The sequence below is a fragment of the Mya arenaria genome, chromosome 5 (genome assembly GCF_026914265.1).
Source record: "Mya arenaria isolate MELC-2E11 chromosome 5, ASM2691426v1".
Taxonomy (NCBI): domain Eukaryota; kingdom Metazoa; phylum Mollusca; class Bivalvia; order Myida; family Myidae; genus Mya; species Mya arenaria.
This window is the reverse complement of record NC_069126.1, coordinates 11,469,420-11,487,575: the sequence shown is the minus strand read 5'-3', so window position 1 is coordinate 11,487,575 and position 18,156 is coordinate 11,469,420. Positions and strand designations below refer to the sequence as shown.

General features: G+C 37.8%; 1 protein-coding gene across 3 annotated transcripts in view; it reads right to left on the bottom strand.

The window, feature by feature from the left end:
- LOC128234044 (protein mono-ADP-ribosyltransferase PARP14-like) overlaps positions 1–17,992 on the bottom strand; it is a 36,762-nt gene extending 18,770 nt beyond the window's left edge. For 2 of the 3 annotated variants that reach the window (XM_052948000.1, XM_052948002.1), the window contains exons 1-2: positions 17,835–17,992; positions 16,166–16,199 (exon numbers count right to left, since the gene is read on the bottom strand). In XM_052948000.1, coding sequence (XP_052803960.1) covers positions 16,166–16,199; positions 17,835–17,978 — 178 coding nt within the window. In that variant the 5' untranslated portion in view covers positions 17,979–17,992. Of the gene's footprint in view, positions 1–16,165; positions 16,200–16,355; positions 16,447–17,834 lie in introns of all 3 variants that reach the window. The other variant, XM_052948001.1, reaches the window with a different exon arrangement.
- Positions 17,993–18,156: the final 164 nt, after the last annotated feature.

The window sequence follows — 18,156 nt, the reverse complement described above, 5'->3', positions numbered from 1 at the left end:
AGAACTTTTAATTTTATTCGAGCTTTTCCTCTTTCCGGATTTAAAGTAACTGGGTGTCTGAGATTAAACTTGTTTGTAAGACGATATTGCATGACAAACATTTATTTGCAACTTATATTCTTCAAACTGAAATGTGCTGTGAAGTCACGGCTCACGACACAAAGGCACACAGGTTATGTCATTTCGGTGCTACTGAATGGTTATAATCTTTATAACTTCCAACCTCTTCTATAGTCAACTTTTTTTTCGTTTCGTTCTAAAATAGTACCCGTTTCATTTTAAAAATGCAAACATAAACTCAGATATAAAATGTATGTAAGTAAATGCAATGATTTCATTTTATTTTGTTTCTGGTATTCTGTCATTTGGCTAAATAATTGTGTGTTATCCTTTAATCAATAAGCACAAAATCAAATAAATATAGTTTGTTTCAGTATACGAGTGCAATATACATGTATTTCATTTGTTCTTCCGAAAATCAAATAATTTACTTGTAACAAAGCCACTCACGAAAATAATATTTTTTGTAAATTTGTACTTGCTTACATTTCGATTGTTGGTAGCTTATTATTGAACATTAATACCCTGTATTTTCGAAATAGTTTCCATTTATTCATGAAGATCTCTCTGATTTTATGAATTATGAATATAACAGCAGACAAGGAAAGAATCATAAACATGTGTATGCATAAGTATACTACAGTATTTATTAAGACATTATTTCTTTGAATTTCAGACTACTAAAGTAGTAGCTGCCATAGACAGACGTGTGCTAAATATACCATTTTTAACAACACCTGACAGACTTGTTGCCTTCAAGCAACAGTTTTACCAGGTCGCCTACCTGGTTACCTAACTGCATTAGTGCAGTTGATGGAACCCTGATGCCCATCATTGCTCCGAAAGTGAGGGAAGACATTTTTGTTTGCAGAGAGGGATTTCATGCCATCGATGTTCAAGCAGTGGTCAACCCAGATATGAGGCATGCTAACATTAATAGAAACTATACTTTCTCATAAACTATACAATATTTCGGAGTATATACATAGAGCACTTCTTTTTATACAGCTTCTTATATAATATTGAATTATAGCATGAAATAATTGATGTGAATTCATCAGATTATTAAAACATGGGATCAATTGCAGATTCACCGTTGAGGTTGCCCAGTGATCAGGGTTAGGAAATGACAACACTAGCGTTGAAAACTGTGTCTTTAAGCCATGACTCGAACACAGTAATTTGTTTGGCTACTGAGAGATGCAGGTATTGCGCAAAAAACACACCTACTCACACCAAAGCAATCATGTTTTTTTTATATTTTATATGACGTCATAAAACATTATTTCATATACAGAAAATAGCAGAAACATTCTAGAAGTCCAATTAAAAACTGGCTCATGTACCCTTGCCATCATAATAATTTAATAAAAATATATATAAAGTGTTCTACCGCATCATTTTTACAGTGTACATACTGATTGATTACACCTGTACAATTTTCATTAAATTGCTTAAACGATGTTACCTACAACCCATCAAAAAAACTGCCTTAAACCTTGCACACAGTTGCACAAGAATGATGGAGGAAAGAGCGTTTGGGCTGTTCGAGTCAAGATTTAGGTATTTTAAGCTTGACTATTGAAACATTAGGAAAGGTTCACTACTCGCTCTACAACATTAATTCAGTTAGATAACTCTAACTTCAAAATATTTAAAATTATCATCAATCATTTTTCAAAAATTTCTTTTGCTACAGTTTTTTTAGGAACGATTTTAAAGTCCACATTGCAGTGTTTACTTTTAGTCATTTATTTAAACTTGATAACATGCTTCCGAAATTATTATAATAGCTGCAAAACAAGTCCAACATAGTCAAGTAGGAACATTCTTATTCATGAAACCAATGGAATAAATATTCAGAATTGACATACAAAGTCTTTCAATCAAATACACCAACATTTGTAAAATAGTCAAGCATGCTACCCTGTGTACAACTCTTGTTTTAATAGATCATTACTGTTCGTTCAGAATAACATAATGGAAAGCTAATTATCAAGTCTGTTAATTTTTTGAATTGTACTGCATTTGTAATGTGTTCAGTAGGTCATTTTCTGTTTACTCGTAAGTACAAAAGTGTTGATAATGTTTTTCATATTTTCAACAGAAATATCACACAGTACAGCCCTTTTAAGCACTCAAAAGCATATATTAAATATATGTGTTGGTCATAAAGACTATATTGTTGCGAATTAAATGGCAAAATACATTAATATGCCAATGTCCTTATAAACTTCTTTATAAACTTCGAAATAGATGTAACTGTCCTTTTGAACTATTTTTTTTATTTTTATTCTAAGCTTATTTTAACCACTTAGTAATCAAGAGGAATGCCCCTTTTAATACATTGAATACTTGCCAAATATTTACACCTCAACTTCCATCCATTTATTAATCGATGAACGCAACATCTTCGGATATGTTCGAATAACAATAAACATAGATGGATGGATGGATGGATGGATGGATGGACGGACGGACGGACGGACGGACGGACGGACGGACGGATGGATGGATTTCAGTAAGGAATGCACATACATGGACATTTGAAATAATCAACATGTATAGTAAATAACATTATACATGCATGATATTTACAATAGCCATGACAGGCACACCGAACCAAGGATGACACTAAAAGAGAAAACTCTTATTTCCATTGTGGTCCTTTGTTTTGGTGGCTTGGCATAGGGAGGCATTGTATATTTAAGTAATTATATAGCTGTAATCGAAATTGCACAAATATATTAAAAGTTAGTCTTTATGCATTAAAAAAATATTGGCTTAGTTGTATCACAGTCACTTTACATAATTTAGTAACATAAAGTTATAAGTTGAGGAAGTTAAATATAATTATCACAATATAGTATGAATATGACAGTATGTAGTACTTATAAAGTGCGAGGTTAAGTTAAAATAGTGTCTTTACTGAAAATCTTTGAATAAATAAATGAAAAAAACAAACAAAACCTTTTAATACCATAACTAAGTATGCCAAATTATCTAAAAAAGGTTCTTTACTAGGAATTCAAAAACAGGTAATTTCTTAGTCTGTGCGATACAAGATGGCAACTTGTTCCATAAGGAAAATCAGAAAAGAAGAAGGACTTTAACCCAAAACCTTTGACCTCTGGAACAGCATAAGCCCCTTTATGACATAACCTTGTCCTATGTGTGTGCACTGTATCTTGGGAGATAAAATTGTATCCCATGTAGTCCGGGGCTATGCCATTTTTTATTCTAAAGACATGACCCAAACTAATCTGGTCTACACGTTTGTTGACAGGTAACCAGTTGAGTAATTTAAAGTGTTCTGGACCAATGTGAGACCTTGAATCTAGATCCAAACCAAACCTCATAAGTTTATTTTGTGTGGTCTGGAGCTTGGTTTTAAGTACATGGAACTTAATAATCTTGCTATTGTTTGTATTGTGTCAGCAGGTTCCGTAAAATATATTATTAACATTTTAAAAAGTGTTAATTTATTATATTTTAAATGTATTTTTGCCATAAGCGTTTCAATTTTACGTTTAAAAGTTATATTTTAGTGCTTGATCTTTTCCCTCGTTATTTTGACGTCATTTCAAAACATGTTTCCTGTTATAGTCGGGTCGCCCTATTTACAGAATGGGTAGGAAAAGAAAACTTAAAGTTTTTTTTCAAATGAAATTAAGTATTTTTTAAACAATTCTTCAATGGAATTATGAACTATTGGTGTAAATATAAGGAATGCATTGCGGGGTTGTTGTCATTATCGGGGATATGAGCGCAATTTGGCTGGTCAAAGTACGCGTAGAGTCCTTCGGACTCCACACACTTTGACCAGCCCAACTGCGTTCATACCCTGATAATGACATCAATCCCGCAGTTCATTCCTTAAATGAACACATTTTATATTTTATAAAAAACACAAATAAACAGTTCGTAATTGCCAATCTGGTATAATATATAAAGAAATACACCATTTAAAACCGTTCCAACTTATTCCTTCTTACTCTCTTTGCTAGTTGAAGTAATATTCTGTTTAAAGCTCACCTTTCATATCTTCCATCTTGACAACATCATCAATGGGATTTTCATCTTTAACAGTAGTCTGTTTCCTAAAGCGATTTACAAAATCCATATCCATGGACTCACCATCGTCGGCCATCCGGGGGACGGTTTTCTAATCGTTTTTTTTTGTTCACGTACCAGTCCTTGTTTATTAGATTAACACTCTAAAATATTTTTATATTTTAAACGCACCAAAGATCATAAACATACATTAACATACGAGATTAATCAAAAGGGAAGAAAAATATCATGATAAACAATAGACGCCGCACAATTGAAATTCTAAGGAATATATTTCCTGCTGCTTATTGTCATTCGTACCATACTTCCTTTCAAAATGCTTAGCCGCAGAAGGCTTAGTCTTAATTTAGATGCTCAAACCACAAAACAAACATTGAATGACTTTTATTTACTCTGTAAGAGGAAAGATTTGTTTATGTTTGTCCGGCTCAAAAAAGCATTACAGTTTTTGATTGAGGATATTATGCATTTGTTTAATCAATTAAATTCGATTTTAATTGTAGGCAATATCATTTTGATTTGTATACATTTGGAAGCAATATTAATAAATTCTAATTTTGAAAAGGTTATGACAATGATGATTCTTTATTTCAAAGAACGATGCACAAATGTTTTTTCTCGAGCCCATGCAGTACATATATAAATGTGAGTGGACTAACTAGGGATTGCTTCGTGGGTTCATGTAGACAGTGTGAGTTCTCGGGTGTGATTTTGCATCGATAAAGTGATTTTTGGAAAGTTTCCAAAGTTGTACTTGAGCGATCCAGCTCCATAAACACAAAACAAACGAATCAATCCTTATATTTACATTTTTCTCTGTCTGTTTATAGTTGTGTGTGTGTTATTGTTGAGACCATCTGAGGTAAAGTTATGCAAACATAGTGACCACGTTTACCAACCCCAGTGAGCACGTTTGCCCACTCCAGTTAGCAAGCCTACCGATACCAGTGAGCACGTTTGCCCACTCCAGTTAGCAAGCCTACCGATACCAGTGAGCACGTTTGCCCACTCCAGTTAGCAAGCCTACCGATACCAGTGAGCACGTTTGCCCACTCCAGTTAGCAAGCCTACCGATACCAGTAAGCACGTTTGCCCACTCCAGTTTGCAAGCCTACCTATACCAGAGAGCACGTTTGCCCACTCCAGTTAGCAAGCCTGCTGATACCAGTGAGCACGTTAATCAACACCTAAAGCACGTTTACCCAATCCAGTGAGAACGCTCGCCCTCCCCAGTGAGCAAGCTAACTTTCTTCAGCGAGCAAATTTACCCTTTCCAGTGAGCAAACTTTCTATCCCAAGTGTGCACGCTAACAATCTCAAGTTTGCACGCTAACACTCACCAATGAGCACATTTACCATCCCCAGATATCACCCTAACACTCTTAAGTGAACTGATTTATCCTCCCCCATTGAGCGCATCACCATTTCAGTGTGTTCGCTTACCCTCGGAAGAGAGCACGCTTACCCTTGCCGGTGAGCACGTTTACCCTCCGAGATGAGCGACTTACCCTCTCCAATAAGCATGTATACCCCCTCCAGTGAGCACGCTTACCTTTTCTAGTGAGCACGCTTACATTATCCAGTGACCACGATTAGAAACCCCAATGAGCACGCTTACCTACTCCAGTAAGCACGCTAACCTTCTCCAGTGACCACGAATACCAACCCCAGTGAGCACGTTTACCCTCCACATTGAGCACATTTACCCTCCCCAGTGAGCACGTTAACCCTCCCGAGTGAGCACGTTTACCCTCCCCAGTGAGCACATTTACCCTCCTCAGTGTGCTCGCTTACCCTTTCCTGTGCATTCGCTTACCCTCTCCAGTGAATTCGCTTACACTCTCAAGTGAGATCGTCTTTCCTTTCCAGTGAGCTCGATTACCCTCTCCAGTTAGCTCGCTTACCCTCTCCAGTAAACTCGCTTACCTTTTCCAGTAAGCTCGCTTACCATCTCCAGTGAGCTCGATTACCCTCTCCAGTGAGCTCATTTACCCTCTCCAGTGAGCACATTTACCCTCTCCAGTGAGCACATTTACCCTCACCAGTGAGCACATTTACCCTCTCCAGTGAGCACATTTACCCTCTCCAGTGAACACATTTACCCTCACCAGTGAGCACATTTACCTGCTCCACTGAGCACGCTTACCCACTCCAGTCAGCTCGATTACCCTCTCCAATGAGCTCGCTTACCCTCTCCACTGAGCACGTTTACCTTCACCAGTGAGCACGCTTACCCTCTCTAGTTAGCTCGATTACACTCTCCAGTGAGCACGGTTACCCTCACCAGTGAGAACGTTTACTCTCCCAAGTGAGCACATTTCCATTTCCAAGAGACAACGTTAACCCAACTCAGTTAGCACGTTTAATATCCCCCGTGAGCACGTTTACCCACCCCAGTGAGCACGTTAACCCTACCCGGTGAGCAGGTTTTTCCTCCCCAGTGAGCACGTTTATCTTCCCCAGTGACAACGTTAACCCAACCCAGTGAGCACGTTTACCAACACCAGTAAGCACGTTAACCCTACCCGGTGAGCACGCTTACCCTCCTCAGTAAGCACGTTAACCCAACCCAGAAAACACGTTTACCCTCCCCTATAAGCACGTTTACCATCCCCAGTGAGCACGCTTACTATCCCCAGTGACCACGTTAACCCACGTCAGTATGCACATTGACCCACCCAAGTGAGTACGTTTACCATCCCCAGTGAGAACGTTAACCCACCCCAGTGAGCACGTTTACCCACCCCAGTATGCACATTGACCCACCCAAGTGAGTACGTTTACCATCCCCAGTGAGAACGTTAACCCACCCCAGTGAGCACATTGACCCACCCAAGTGAGTACGTTTACCATTCCCAGTGACCACGTTAACCCACCCCAGTGAGCACGTTTACCCACCCCAGTATGCACATTGACCCACCCAAGTGAGTACGTTTACCATCCCCAGTGAGAACGTTAACCCACCCCAGTGAGCACATTGACCCACCCAAGTGAGTACGTTTACCATTCCCAGTGACCACGTTAACCCACCCCAATGAGCACGTTTACCCACCCCAGTATGCACATTGACCCACCCAAGTGAGTACGTTTACCATCCCCAGTGAGAACGTTTACCCACCCCAGTATGCACATTGACCCACCCAAGTGAGTACGTTTACCATCCCCAGTGACCACGTTAACCCTACCCGGTGAACACGTTTATCCTCCCCAGTGAGCACGCTTACCATCCCCAGTGACCACGTTAACCCACGTCAGTATGCACATTGACCCACCAAAGTGAGTACGTTTACCATTCCCAGTGACCACGTTAACCCACCCCAGTGAGCACGTTTACCCACCCCAGTATGCACATTGACCCACCCAAGTGAGTACGTTAACCCACCCTAGTGAGCACGTTTACCCACCCCAGTATGCACATTGACCCACCAAAGTGAGTACGTTTACCATCCCCAGTGACCACGTTAACCCTACCCGGTGAGCACGTTTACCCTCCCCAGTAAGCACGTTTACCCTCCCCTATAAGCACGTTTACCCTCCCCAGTGAGCACGCTTACCATCCAGAGTGACCACGTTAACCCACGTCAGTATGCACATTGACCCAACCAAGTGTTTACCCTCCTCAGTAAGCACGTTTACCCTCCCAACTATGCACGTTTACCATTCCCAGTGACCACGTTAACCCACCCCAGTGAGCACGTTTACCCTCCCCAGTGAGCACGTTTACCCTCCCCTATAAGCACGTTTACCCTCCCCAGTGAGCACGCTTACCATCCCCAGTGACCACGTTAACCCACGTCAGTATGCACATTGACCCAACCAAGTGAGTACGTTTACCAACCCCAGTGACCACGTTTACCCTCCCCAGTGAGCACGTTTACCCTCTCCAGTGAGCACGTTTACCCTCCCCAGTGAGCACGTTTACCCTCCCCAGTGAGCACGTTTACCCTCCCCAGTGAGCACGTTTACCCTCCCCAGTGAGCACGTTTATCCTCTCGAGTGAGCACGTTTACCCTTTCCAGTGAGTACGCATAACCTCTTATGTGAGCACGTTTACCCTTCCCATGTGAGCACGATTACCCTCTCCAGTGAGCACGTTTACCCTCTCCAGTGAGCACGTTTACCCTCTCCAGTGAGCACGTTTATCCTCCCCATTAAGCACGTTTACCAACCCTATTGAGCACGTTTACCAAACCCCAGTGAGCAAGTTAACCATCCCTACTGAGCACGTTTACCATCCCTACTGAGCACGTTTACCCTCTCCAGTAAGAACGTTTACCCTCTCCAGGGAGCACGCTTACTCTCTCGAGTGAGCACGTTTACCCTTTCCAGTGAGCACGTTTACCCTCGCCAGTGAGCACGTTTACCCTCTCGAGTGAGCACGTTTACCCTTTCCAGTGAGCACGCATAACCTCTTATGTGAGCACGTTTACCCTTCCCTTGTGAGCACGTTTAACCTATAAGTGAGGACGTTTCCCCTCTCCAGTGAGCACGCTTACCCTCTCCAGTGAACACATTTACCCTCTCCAGTGAGCACATTTACCCTCACAAGTGAGCACATTTACCCTCTCCAGTGAGCACATTTACCCTCTCCAGTGAGCACATTTACCCTCTCGAGTGAGCACGCTTACCCTCTCGAGTGAGCACGTTTACCCTCTCGAGTGAGCACGTTCACCCTCTCCAGTGAACACATTTACCCTCTCGAGTGAGCACGCTTACCCTCTCCAGTGAGCACGTTTACCCTCTCGAGTGAGCACGCTTACCCTCTCCAGTTAACACATTTACCTTCTCCAGTGAGCACATTTACCCTCACAAGTGAGCACATTTACCCTCTTCAGTGAGCACATTTACCCTCTTCAGTGAGCACATTTACCCTCACAAGTGAGCACATTTACCCTCTTCAGTGAGCACATTTACCCTCTTCAGTGAGCACATTTACCCTCTTCAGTGAGCACATTTACCCTCTCCAGTGAGCACATTTACCCTCTCCAGTGAGCACATTTTCCCTCTCCAGTGAGCATACTTACCCTCTCCAGTGAGCACGCTTACCCTCTCCAGTGAACACGTCTACCCGCTACAGTGAGCACGCTTACCCACCCCAGTGAGCACACTTACCCTCTCTAGTGAGCACATTTACCCTCTCCAGTGAGCACACTTACCCTCTTCAGTGAGCACACTTACCCTCTTCAGTGAGCACATTTACCCTCTCCAGTGAGCACACTTACCCTCTCCAGTGAGCACACTTACCCTCTCCAGTAAGCACATTTATCCTCTCCAGTGAGCACACTTACCCTCTCCAGTGCGCACACTTACCCTCTCCATTGAGCACATTTACCCTCACAAGTGAGCACATTTACCAACTCCAGTGAGCACATTTACCCTCTCCAGTGAGCACATTTACCCTCAACAGTGAGCACAGTTACCTTCTCCAGTGAGCACATTTACCCTCTCCAGTGAGCACATTTTCCCTCTCCAGTGAGCACATTTACCCGCTACAGTGAGCACGCTTACCCCCACCAGTGAGCACGTTTACCCTCTCCAGTGAGTACGTTTACCAGCTCCGGTGAGCACGCTTACTTTCTCCACTGAGCACGCTTACCCTCTTTTGTGAGCACGTTTACCCTATAAGTGGGCACGTTTATCCTCTCCAGTGAGCACGTTTACCCTCTCTAGTGAGAACGTTTAGCCTCCCAAAAGAGCACGTCTGCCCTCTCTAGTGCGCACGTTTACCCTCTCTAGTCAGGACACTTACCCTCTTCAAGGAACACATTAATAGTCTCAAGTGATCACGTTTACCCTCTCCCGTGAGCACGCTTACACTCTCCAGTGAGTACGTTTACCCTCTATTGTTAGCACGTTTATCCTCTCCAGTCAGCACGCTTACCCTCACCAGTGAGCATACTTACCCTCTCCAGTCAGCACGCTTGCATTCTCCAGTGACCACGTTTACCCTCTCCAATGAGCACGTTTACCTTCTCCAGTGAGCATGCTGACCCTCTCATATGAGCACGTGTACCGTCCCCAGTGAGCACGGTTACCCCCTCCATTGAGCATGTTTACCTCCCTAGTAAGCACGTTTACCCTCCCCAGTGAGAAAAATTTACCTTCTCAAGTGAGCACGTCCACCCAATTAGTGATCAGGTTTACCCACAGCAGTGACCACGCTTACCCTCCCAAATGAGCACACTTTCCCTCTGCAGTCAGCACGTTTACCATCGCCTTTGAGCACGTTTTAGATCCCCTGTGAGCACGTTTGTGCGTGCGTGCGTGCTTGCGTGCGAGTGTGTGTGTGCATGCGTGCGTGTGTGCGTGCGTGCGTGCGTGCGTGTGTGCGTGCGTGTGTGTGTGTGTGTTTTCTTTGGTTTAATATTATATGTTCTAGTATAATAATTTCAGGTTAGAAATTTTATGATTTTGATTTTGCAATAAATGTTCAGACGGCGGAAGCCGGCATTCGCTGTGAAAATATCACCATTATATTCAATCCTACCTATCATTACAACGTTGATAGCTGGGCTCTTAGGCACTTCGAAGAATATATTAAAAAATTAAGTGGTACATCTTAGTTCAATAGAACATACGAACGTATGGCAGAAGATAAAGACACACATAAAACTCTGTAAGCAATAAAAATCACTTATAGAAATTTGAAATATATATGAGCAACTTAAAGCTTAACCTTAAGATGGATAGTTACCAGCATTTAAAATATGTTATGTGGGCTGTGGTACTATTCGACCGTTATACATTTGATGGACACGACAAAACGGACCTTAGACCTGTGAATGCTTAATATGTTTATCGTGTGCCGTTTATGAAACTCGACGACCGTTACATAATACTTAGAAATTGACATTAAGTCAATGTACTTAAAATTATTTGATTTCCTGTTTTATCCTCCCTGTCTGTCTGCCTGTCTGTCTGTCTGTCATAATACATTCGTTTAAAGGAGGTGTCTTTATCCGTTTACTGATTACCTTACAGAGAAATTTTAATATCAGTTTATATGTAAGTTTTACTTTAAACTGCATTGTTTTCCAGTCGATGCTGGCTCTGATGAGATTAAGAGTTTTAATCTTGTAATTATTGTTTATAGTTTAGACACGTATGACATTAATGCCATTTAAACTAGTTAAAACCCCATGTAGACTTGTGTTCCAACGAACTGACTGTTCCAAGTCGGTAATCCCATCATTTATTGGTAACTGCATTATATTAATGAAACGGATACCGGAAGTAATAAGGGGTTGGAAAAATAAATGATCAACTTGTTTTGAGAAAATATAAAAAGGAAACAAATTATTATGTCACAGGTAAATGTAAAACATACCACGAGGTCAAACTCGTACAGTGTAATCAATCAGACATCAAATAAACTTTTAACAATTCGACATGAAAGCGCTTGAGTTGTACATGTCTTTCTTTTGCAGTATTGATTTCCATCTGAAAGTCGCCTATTCTCTACCGGGTTTAAATTGTGTAGCCAAACTGCAATACCTTTTTACGGTGTTTTTAAGCAAAAATGGACGGATTTATAATAGAATAATGAGCATTTGGAAAAATGAGGCCTATATTCGTAACTTTGGTTTTGCTTACGTGAGTACTGATGGGTTTATTTTAGTTTTCATATAATTTATTGATAAACGCTGATGCAATTATTATACTGCAATATTGATAACTACGAACTCATCCAAGGAACGTGTACAATAGGGGGACACTCAAGACAATGGTAGTCGTATACTTATAATGATAATATGAACTAAGGCGCTGTTTATACGGAATGAATTATTGTATTATTGCCGGAAAGTTACAGTTAAAAATGAACTGAAACATACAAGGAATTAAAGGGAATTGTTTGTCATTTTTATGTTAAGTCTTTGACCTCAGTTTAAAAAACAAGCGGTTCAGCTACAGACTATGTATTTAATAAAACAATCACACTAGGTGTGGTTATTAAGGATTGTAAGGTACCACCTTGGAACGGTCAGTAAAATGTTAATCTACTAAAATATAAACACAAAACACCAAAAACAACACAATGAATATATAATATATAGAAGAACAACTAGGTGTTACATTGTACACTATAATTGAACATGACTTTTTGTGCTCCGTTTGCAAAAACACAAACTCATGAAAATGGCGTGTGTTGACTGCATCAAATTCATTGGAGCGTGAAATGTGGATAAATCCATTTAAAGCTGTGTTTATTGATATTTTGTTCCAGCGATATTGTTTGAACTTGTCAGTAGCAATTCTAGCTTAAAACATCAAAACAATTTTGCTTTATAATGTATTGCACAGCAATGAAACATTCAATCCGATATAAAAAATGATCATTTTTGTCCATGAGCAAAAATCTATAAATAGTGCGATCAAAAAATGTGCATGAAGAAGAAGTTTATTCAAGGAAATATAAGACAATGTATATGTTTGAAATAGGCCAAACGTGACCTTTGAACCGTGATCTTATTCAGTGGCTGACGTATACAAATACAAATAGCGAACAAGTTAACTATATAATAGACAAATATTGTATCAAATAAATAGCAACTGTACCTATAGAGTTTGATATCCATATCATAAATAAATAATTGAACGAAACTATAAAATAGTATATTTGTATCAAATTATTAACAACAGTATCTATAGAATATGATAAACATATCAAAGAAGACACATGACTTATAAACTATATATACATTCATTGGAATAACTAAACGGAACTAATACTATAGACATCTTGCAAACACAACTCAAATAATGTATATTTTCGCAATGATATTTGAAATATTATGTTTTTACTATAATGTTTACATAATATAATATGCAACATGCATATTATATGTACTAAATGTGAATTTTAATTATTTTACAAAATGTACTACTAATGCATTATATTCTTATAAGTACAAACGTGTCTAACTTTAACGAATATGTCCCATCCCTAATCCACAAAAAGGGCGAAAACGAAAAATTAGAAGGGTTGACAGGGTAAAGCTTTGTCGATCATTATTGTTTTGGTTACCAAATACAATGCATGGCTGTATTTCTAAGAACATTTTATACAGAAGACAGCACGCCTATTTTCTACTCGTTAGAAATATATACGTGAATATACATTTTCATTTTTTGAAATGTATTAAATATATATACAGCTAAATCTGTTAAGATGTTTGTATTTTCAGACGTTAACATAGGAACTGCCTTAAACATGCTTGATATCTCCCTATGATATTTCTTAATATATTTACATCGTAGGTTTTTTGTACAAAAGACATTCAAATAACAGGTAGTACTCATTTTCTTACTGATTGTATGCTCTACGTAATAATTTCTAGGAATATTTGTCCATCTTCAGGGCCAAACCGAGTGCCAGTGTGATGATAGTCGTAATTTAGTTAATTCTATTTTTATTTAATGTTTACTTTCTTCAAATATGCCTTAAACTCAAATTTGCAAACATTTTACAGAACGACGCTATGGTTGAGTTTTCTTATCTGCTATACCAGTTTTGGATAACGATTTCCTTAACTCGACACTGAAAAAAACTGATAATTGTTTTTGTGTTGCCCACCCATTGGGCAATCCAGATCTTATGGAAACCATAATTACACAACATATTTTCAACATTTACTGCCCATTTTTTCTTGTTATTTTTAATTTCTTTTAACATCGTTTTATACATAATCTTCTAATATTTGAACCAGTATTCTAAAATGTATGTCAATCGCATAGAAAAAAATCAATTTTTCCTAGTTAACCATATAAGAAATCATTTTGTGTCAAGGTTTTAATCACTAATAAGTTCTTACAAAACATTGTATGTATTCTTTCTATATTGCTGTCTCTGGAAAATCCCCACACCTCACAACAATAAAATGAGATGTGCTTAACTAATTTATCAAATATATCTAACACATGTTCAGTTGATATATTGACAAAACTCTGAAGATACTAATTCAGTTAAAATAATCTTATATGCCTGACCTGATAGTGTTTTATACTATTCCATAAAAGAGCCCCCAGATGTGAAAACAATACCTAAATAACCATATTTTGATACAACATTTATTTCTAAGTCACCATAATGGCATTGCAAGTTTTGCGGTAATCTACCGCCTTTTCTTAAAACAAACACTTGCGTCTTATCTTTATTTACAGATGCTTCCATCTGTTACAGTAGTCATGTAAAATGTTTTAATTACGTTGCATTTCCTCACTTGTTTTGGCAAATATTACAAAACATCTGCATACATAAATAGAAATAAATTGATTGTATCAACATCTATTTCTTTGGCATCATTCAAAACAATTCATCTTTTAAGTAATTTAGGTACACGGGCTTAAACATTCCCTTTGACGAACAACACCAAGAAAACTTTCAAACACTTCACCAGTTTCTCCAAAGAGCTTAACATTTGTTTTGGAACTACTATATATACCTTTTATAACATTAAAAAGTTTTCCTCGAAGACCTTACTTATATAACTAAAATCACATGTAAGGTCGATCAGTATAATCAAAGGCTTTAGAATAATCAACAAATAAACATTACAATTGTTCATTCGCAATTGGTCTTGAAATAAATAACATCTTCGTCTGCTTAAAAAAAAATTGTCTTCAGGATTATTAATTGCTCTAGAATATTCCGTTAACGTATTTAAGGAGATGTTATGTGGATGCTTTACGCCAGAGGTTTCATTTAACAAGCGCCAGTATCACTTTGCATTTTTGACTAGTGCCTGTAACAAAACATATGTTTTATCCTTGGCCTTCAAAAAATTAAACGAACGTACACTTTTCTTATAAAACTTCTTGATTTACCATCACTTATCAATTTAAATCACTTTTATCTGTTATGTACAAATTAAATTTACAATAAAAATCCTGTCGTTCATTTTGAACAATATTATCAAATAACGGGTTCGACATTCTTGATGTGTTACCATTTACATAATAGCAGGTTATGTATTCATTGATCAATATCATCATTACGATTCGCTCTATCAGTATTACAGTTCAGTTCAGTGCTTGAATTCCTCACTCGATATACTACAAACAAAGTCATCTTTATCGCCTGATTTCCGTTTGTAATAATGGCCATCTACCGTTTTTGTGACGTGCATATCGTTTAGTGTATTATTATTTACATGTAATTTATCAACATCACCTTCAAATGAAAATTCAACAAGACAATGATCTGATAATATATTAGGACCATTTGTGGTAAATGTCGTAAAATGATTAAGCAGTTTCTCACTAACAATACAATAATCTACAAGACAAGGTCCAGAATTTCCTATATATGTAAATGCACCTTCATCACCACATACACGTCAATTGACAACACGTAAACCTGTCTGTTTTAGAAAATACACCAGTAATGAACCATTAGCGTTAGTACCTTATGTTTATCAAATGATAGTATTGGTAAAATATTATCAATCTTATAATCCATCTGGTAAAATATTCAAATAAATTAACGAAACAAAGTCTGGCAAAAGCCCTATTCTACAGTTAAGATCACCAGGTAACAAAATTTGCCTCACGTATTTAAATATTGATTTTAATTGATTAACCGAGGTGTGTATACGCCTTATATGAGCTGTGCATGACAAGTTTTTCTTATTCAAAATGTATGGTTCATGTGAGCCGTATTGGAGTTTATATTCAAACATGCATTTTTTTCATTATTTCTTACTGACATTTATCAGATATATATCTAGCAATCAGTAACTTTTTATAAAACTACCTCGTTCATGTGGTGAAGTTTGCACCTCAGTATATCAACAAAGCCCTTTTTGATGGCGAGGACGTTACTATCTTCTTCGAGCACATAGTATATCTGATTTATTTTCCCACGTGGCGTCAGAAGAAAGAAAAACTTGGATACAGAAATGTCGTGACGCCGTAAGATTAAAAGGCGTACTGGACACAAATATGTCATTATGCCATTAATACAATACAGAGTGCGCTAACATGTTCCTCCGCTCATCCATCAATAACAAAAACATTAAAAATGAGTACTTACCATTTAAAAAATTCTTCATTTTGACGCCCGCATTCTAAAACAAAAACCATATTAAATCATTTCATTATACACACACAAAAATATGATACAAACGACGATGTGAATTAAAATAAATAATTATCATAGCACATTGCATTTATACTGACGCTCAATTATATTACGTCAATGTGGAGCTGCTATTTTAACGTACTGTCTGTCTTCAGTGAACAAATAATGAACGACTCGACATGCAATTTTATCTCTTGAGGATTTTCATTGCTTTGGATGTTTTGAAACCACATCTGGAATGAAATTTTGTTTTGTTTTATTATTCATGACAATTGATATTAAGCACCACTGAGTTTCATAATGCATATAAAGTACCGGCCAGTCAGCACCCGAGGGTACATATGGTCCGAGACGTTTTCTTACCTTAATATTTCATAAACATTACAATTTATTTCTGCACTCCCGTCAATGTTTGTGTTCGGAGTCGTTAATCTCGCAACGTGGTACTCAATAGTTATATTATTGTAGCAAACGTTGACATTTATATACACATGTCGGACCGTTCGTTAGAGATTTAACGCCAGGTGCCCTAAACAACAAAATGTTTAAAATTGCAAAACAAGAATGCACATATGAATAGCGTAGAATCTATATACTAAGGCGTTTCTATAAATATTTTGGTTTTACACATTTATATTCTTCTCCAACTTACTTCAGCTATAAATGTACACATACGATACAGTTAGAGTCATGGACTTAATGATACATGTTTATGTACTTGGGGAAAAATATAAAAAATACACCAAAATAGTCCTTAGATTTGAAACTAATCAGAGGTTCATTTTAAGTATAAGATCACTTTGATGTAACTTGTACAAACATTAAAACAGAAGTAATGCTTAGCATTCCCTTTACTGACACATAATAGTTTGACCCTATCTTTTAACAATAAGTGGTGACTACTGATAAATTTCGGCATTTGTCTGGTTGGTTGTTGTTGACTACAATTGGTAACGATAGATACATTTTTACCTAAGCGGACTTTAACTTTATTTGAAATTAAATACCAAACCGTTGGTAAGATTCGCTGACAGGCATGACTTGGCAGATGCCAGGCAAAAATTTTTTTTAACTGAACAACCAATTTAAGACACAAAATAGCATCTCAAAACCTTTGAGAGCCGGCGTAATGTAATTCATACGGAGGCATCCATACAATGGAGGATGAATATGAAAATAATTAAACAATAGTTTTTTTATTAAGTAGGTAATGCCTTCAATTGATCACAACAAAAACACTACATAATACTGTTAATTTGAGATTCTAGTTCATCAATACAACAATACATAAAATATAATTGCCCAAGAAAACTTCAATGACGATAAGGCCTCATGAATTCATCCATGATGAAGGTAATAATAGTGGATTTTACCGTCAAAACTGCAAACTGTAAAGATGTCGGTCAGAAGAAATGAGATGTTAATTAACCATATGGAATGAGTACAATGAACACTAAATGCTATATAGGAGGGCAAACATTTAAAAAGCATCGATACATTTTAATACCTCGATGTACAAAGCGTTCCCATTTCAGACGCGTGTTTTAATCATAGAATTTAACTGAAGTGACATTGAAGAACACCTTTAAAACAAAAGTAATATATGTACAAAATGGATTACCTTGGCAGAGGTTTGAAACGTATCGACGTCGTGTAATGTTGCAATGGCGTCAATATCGTACAAATACTCGAAGCCCGGCTCATATCGGATGAAAGATGTTAGGCCCTCCTTTCCGAACAAAATCACCAGAAATATATATTTCATCTTTAGTTAGTCATTTTTATAAACCTTTATTTTATGTCCATGATTTCACAAACAATGTATTCAATCAGATATCAAGTAAACATGTTTATACGATTAGACACTTCAGTAATATATGGCTATGCTTTGTATTGCATTATCGATCTCTTCCTAGTCGAAAACAGCTTTAAATTATGTTCAG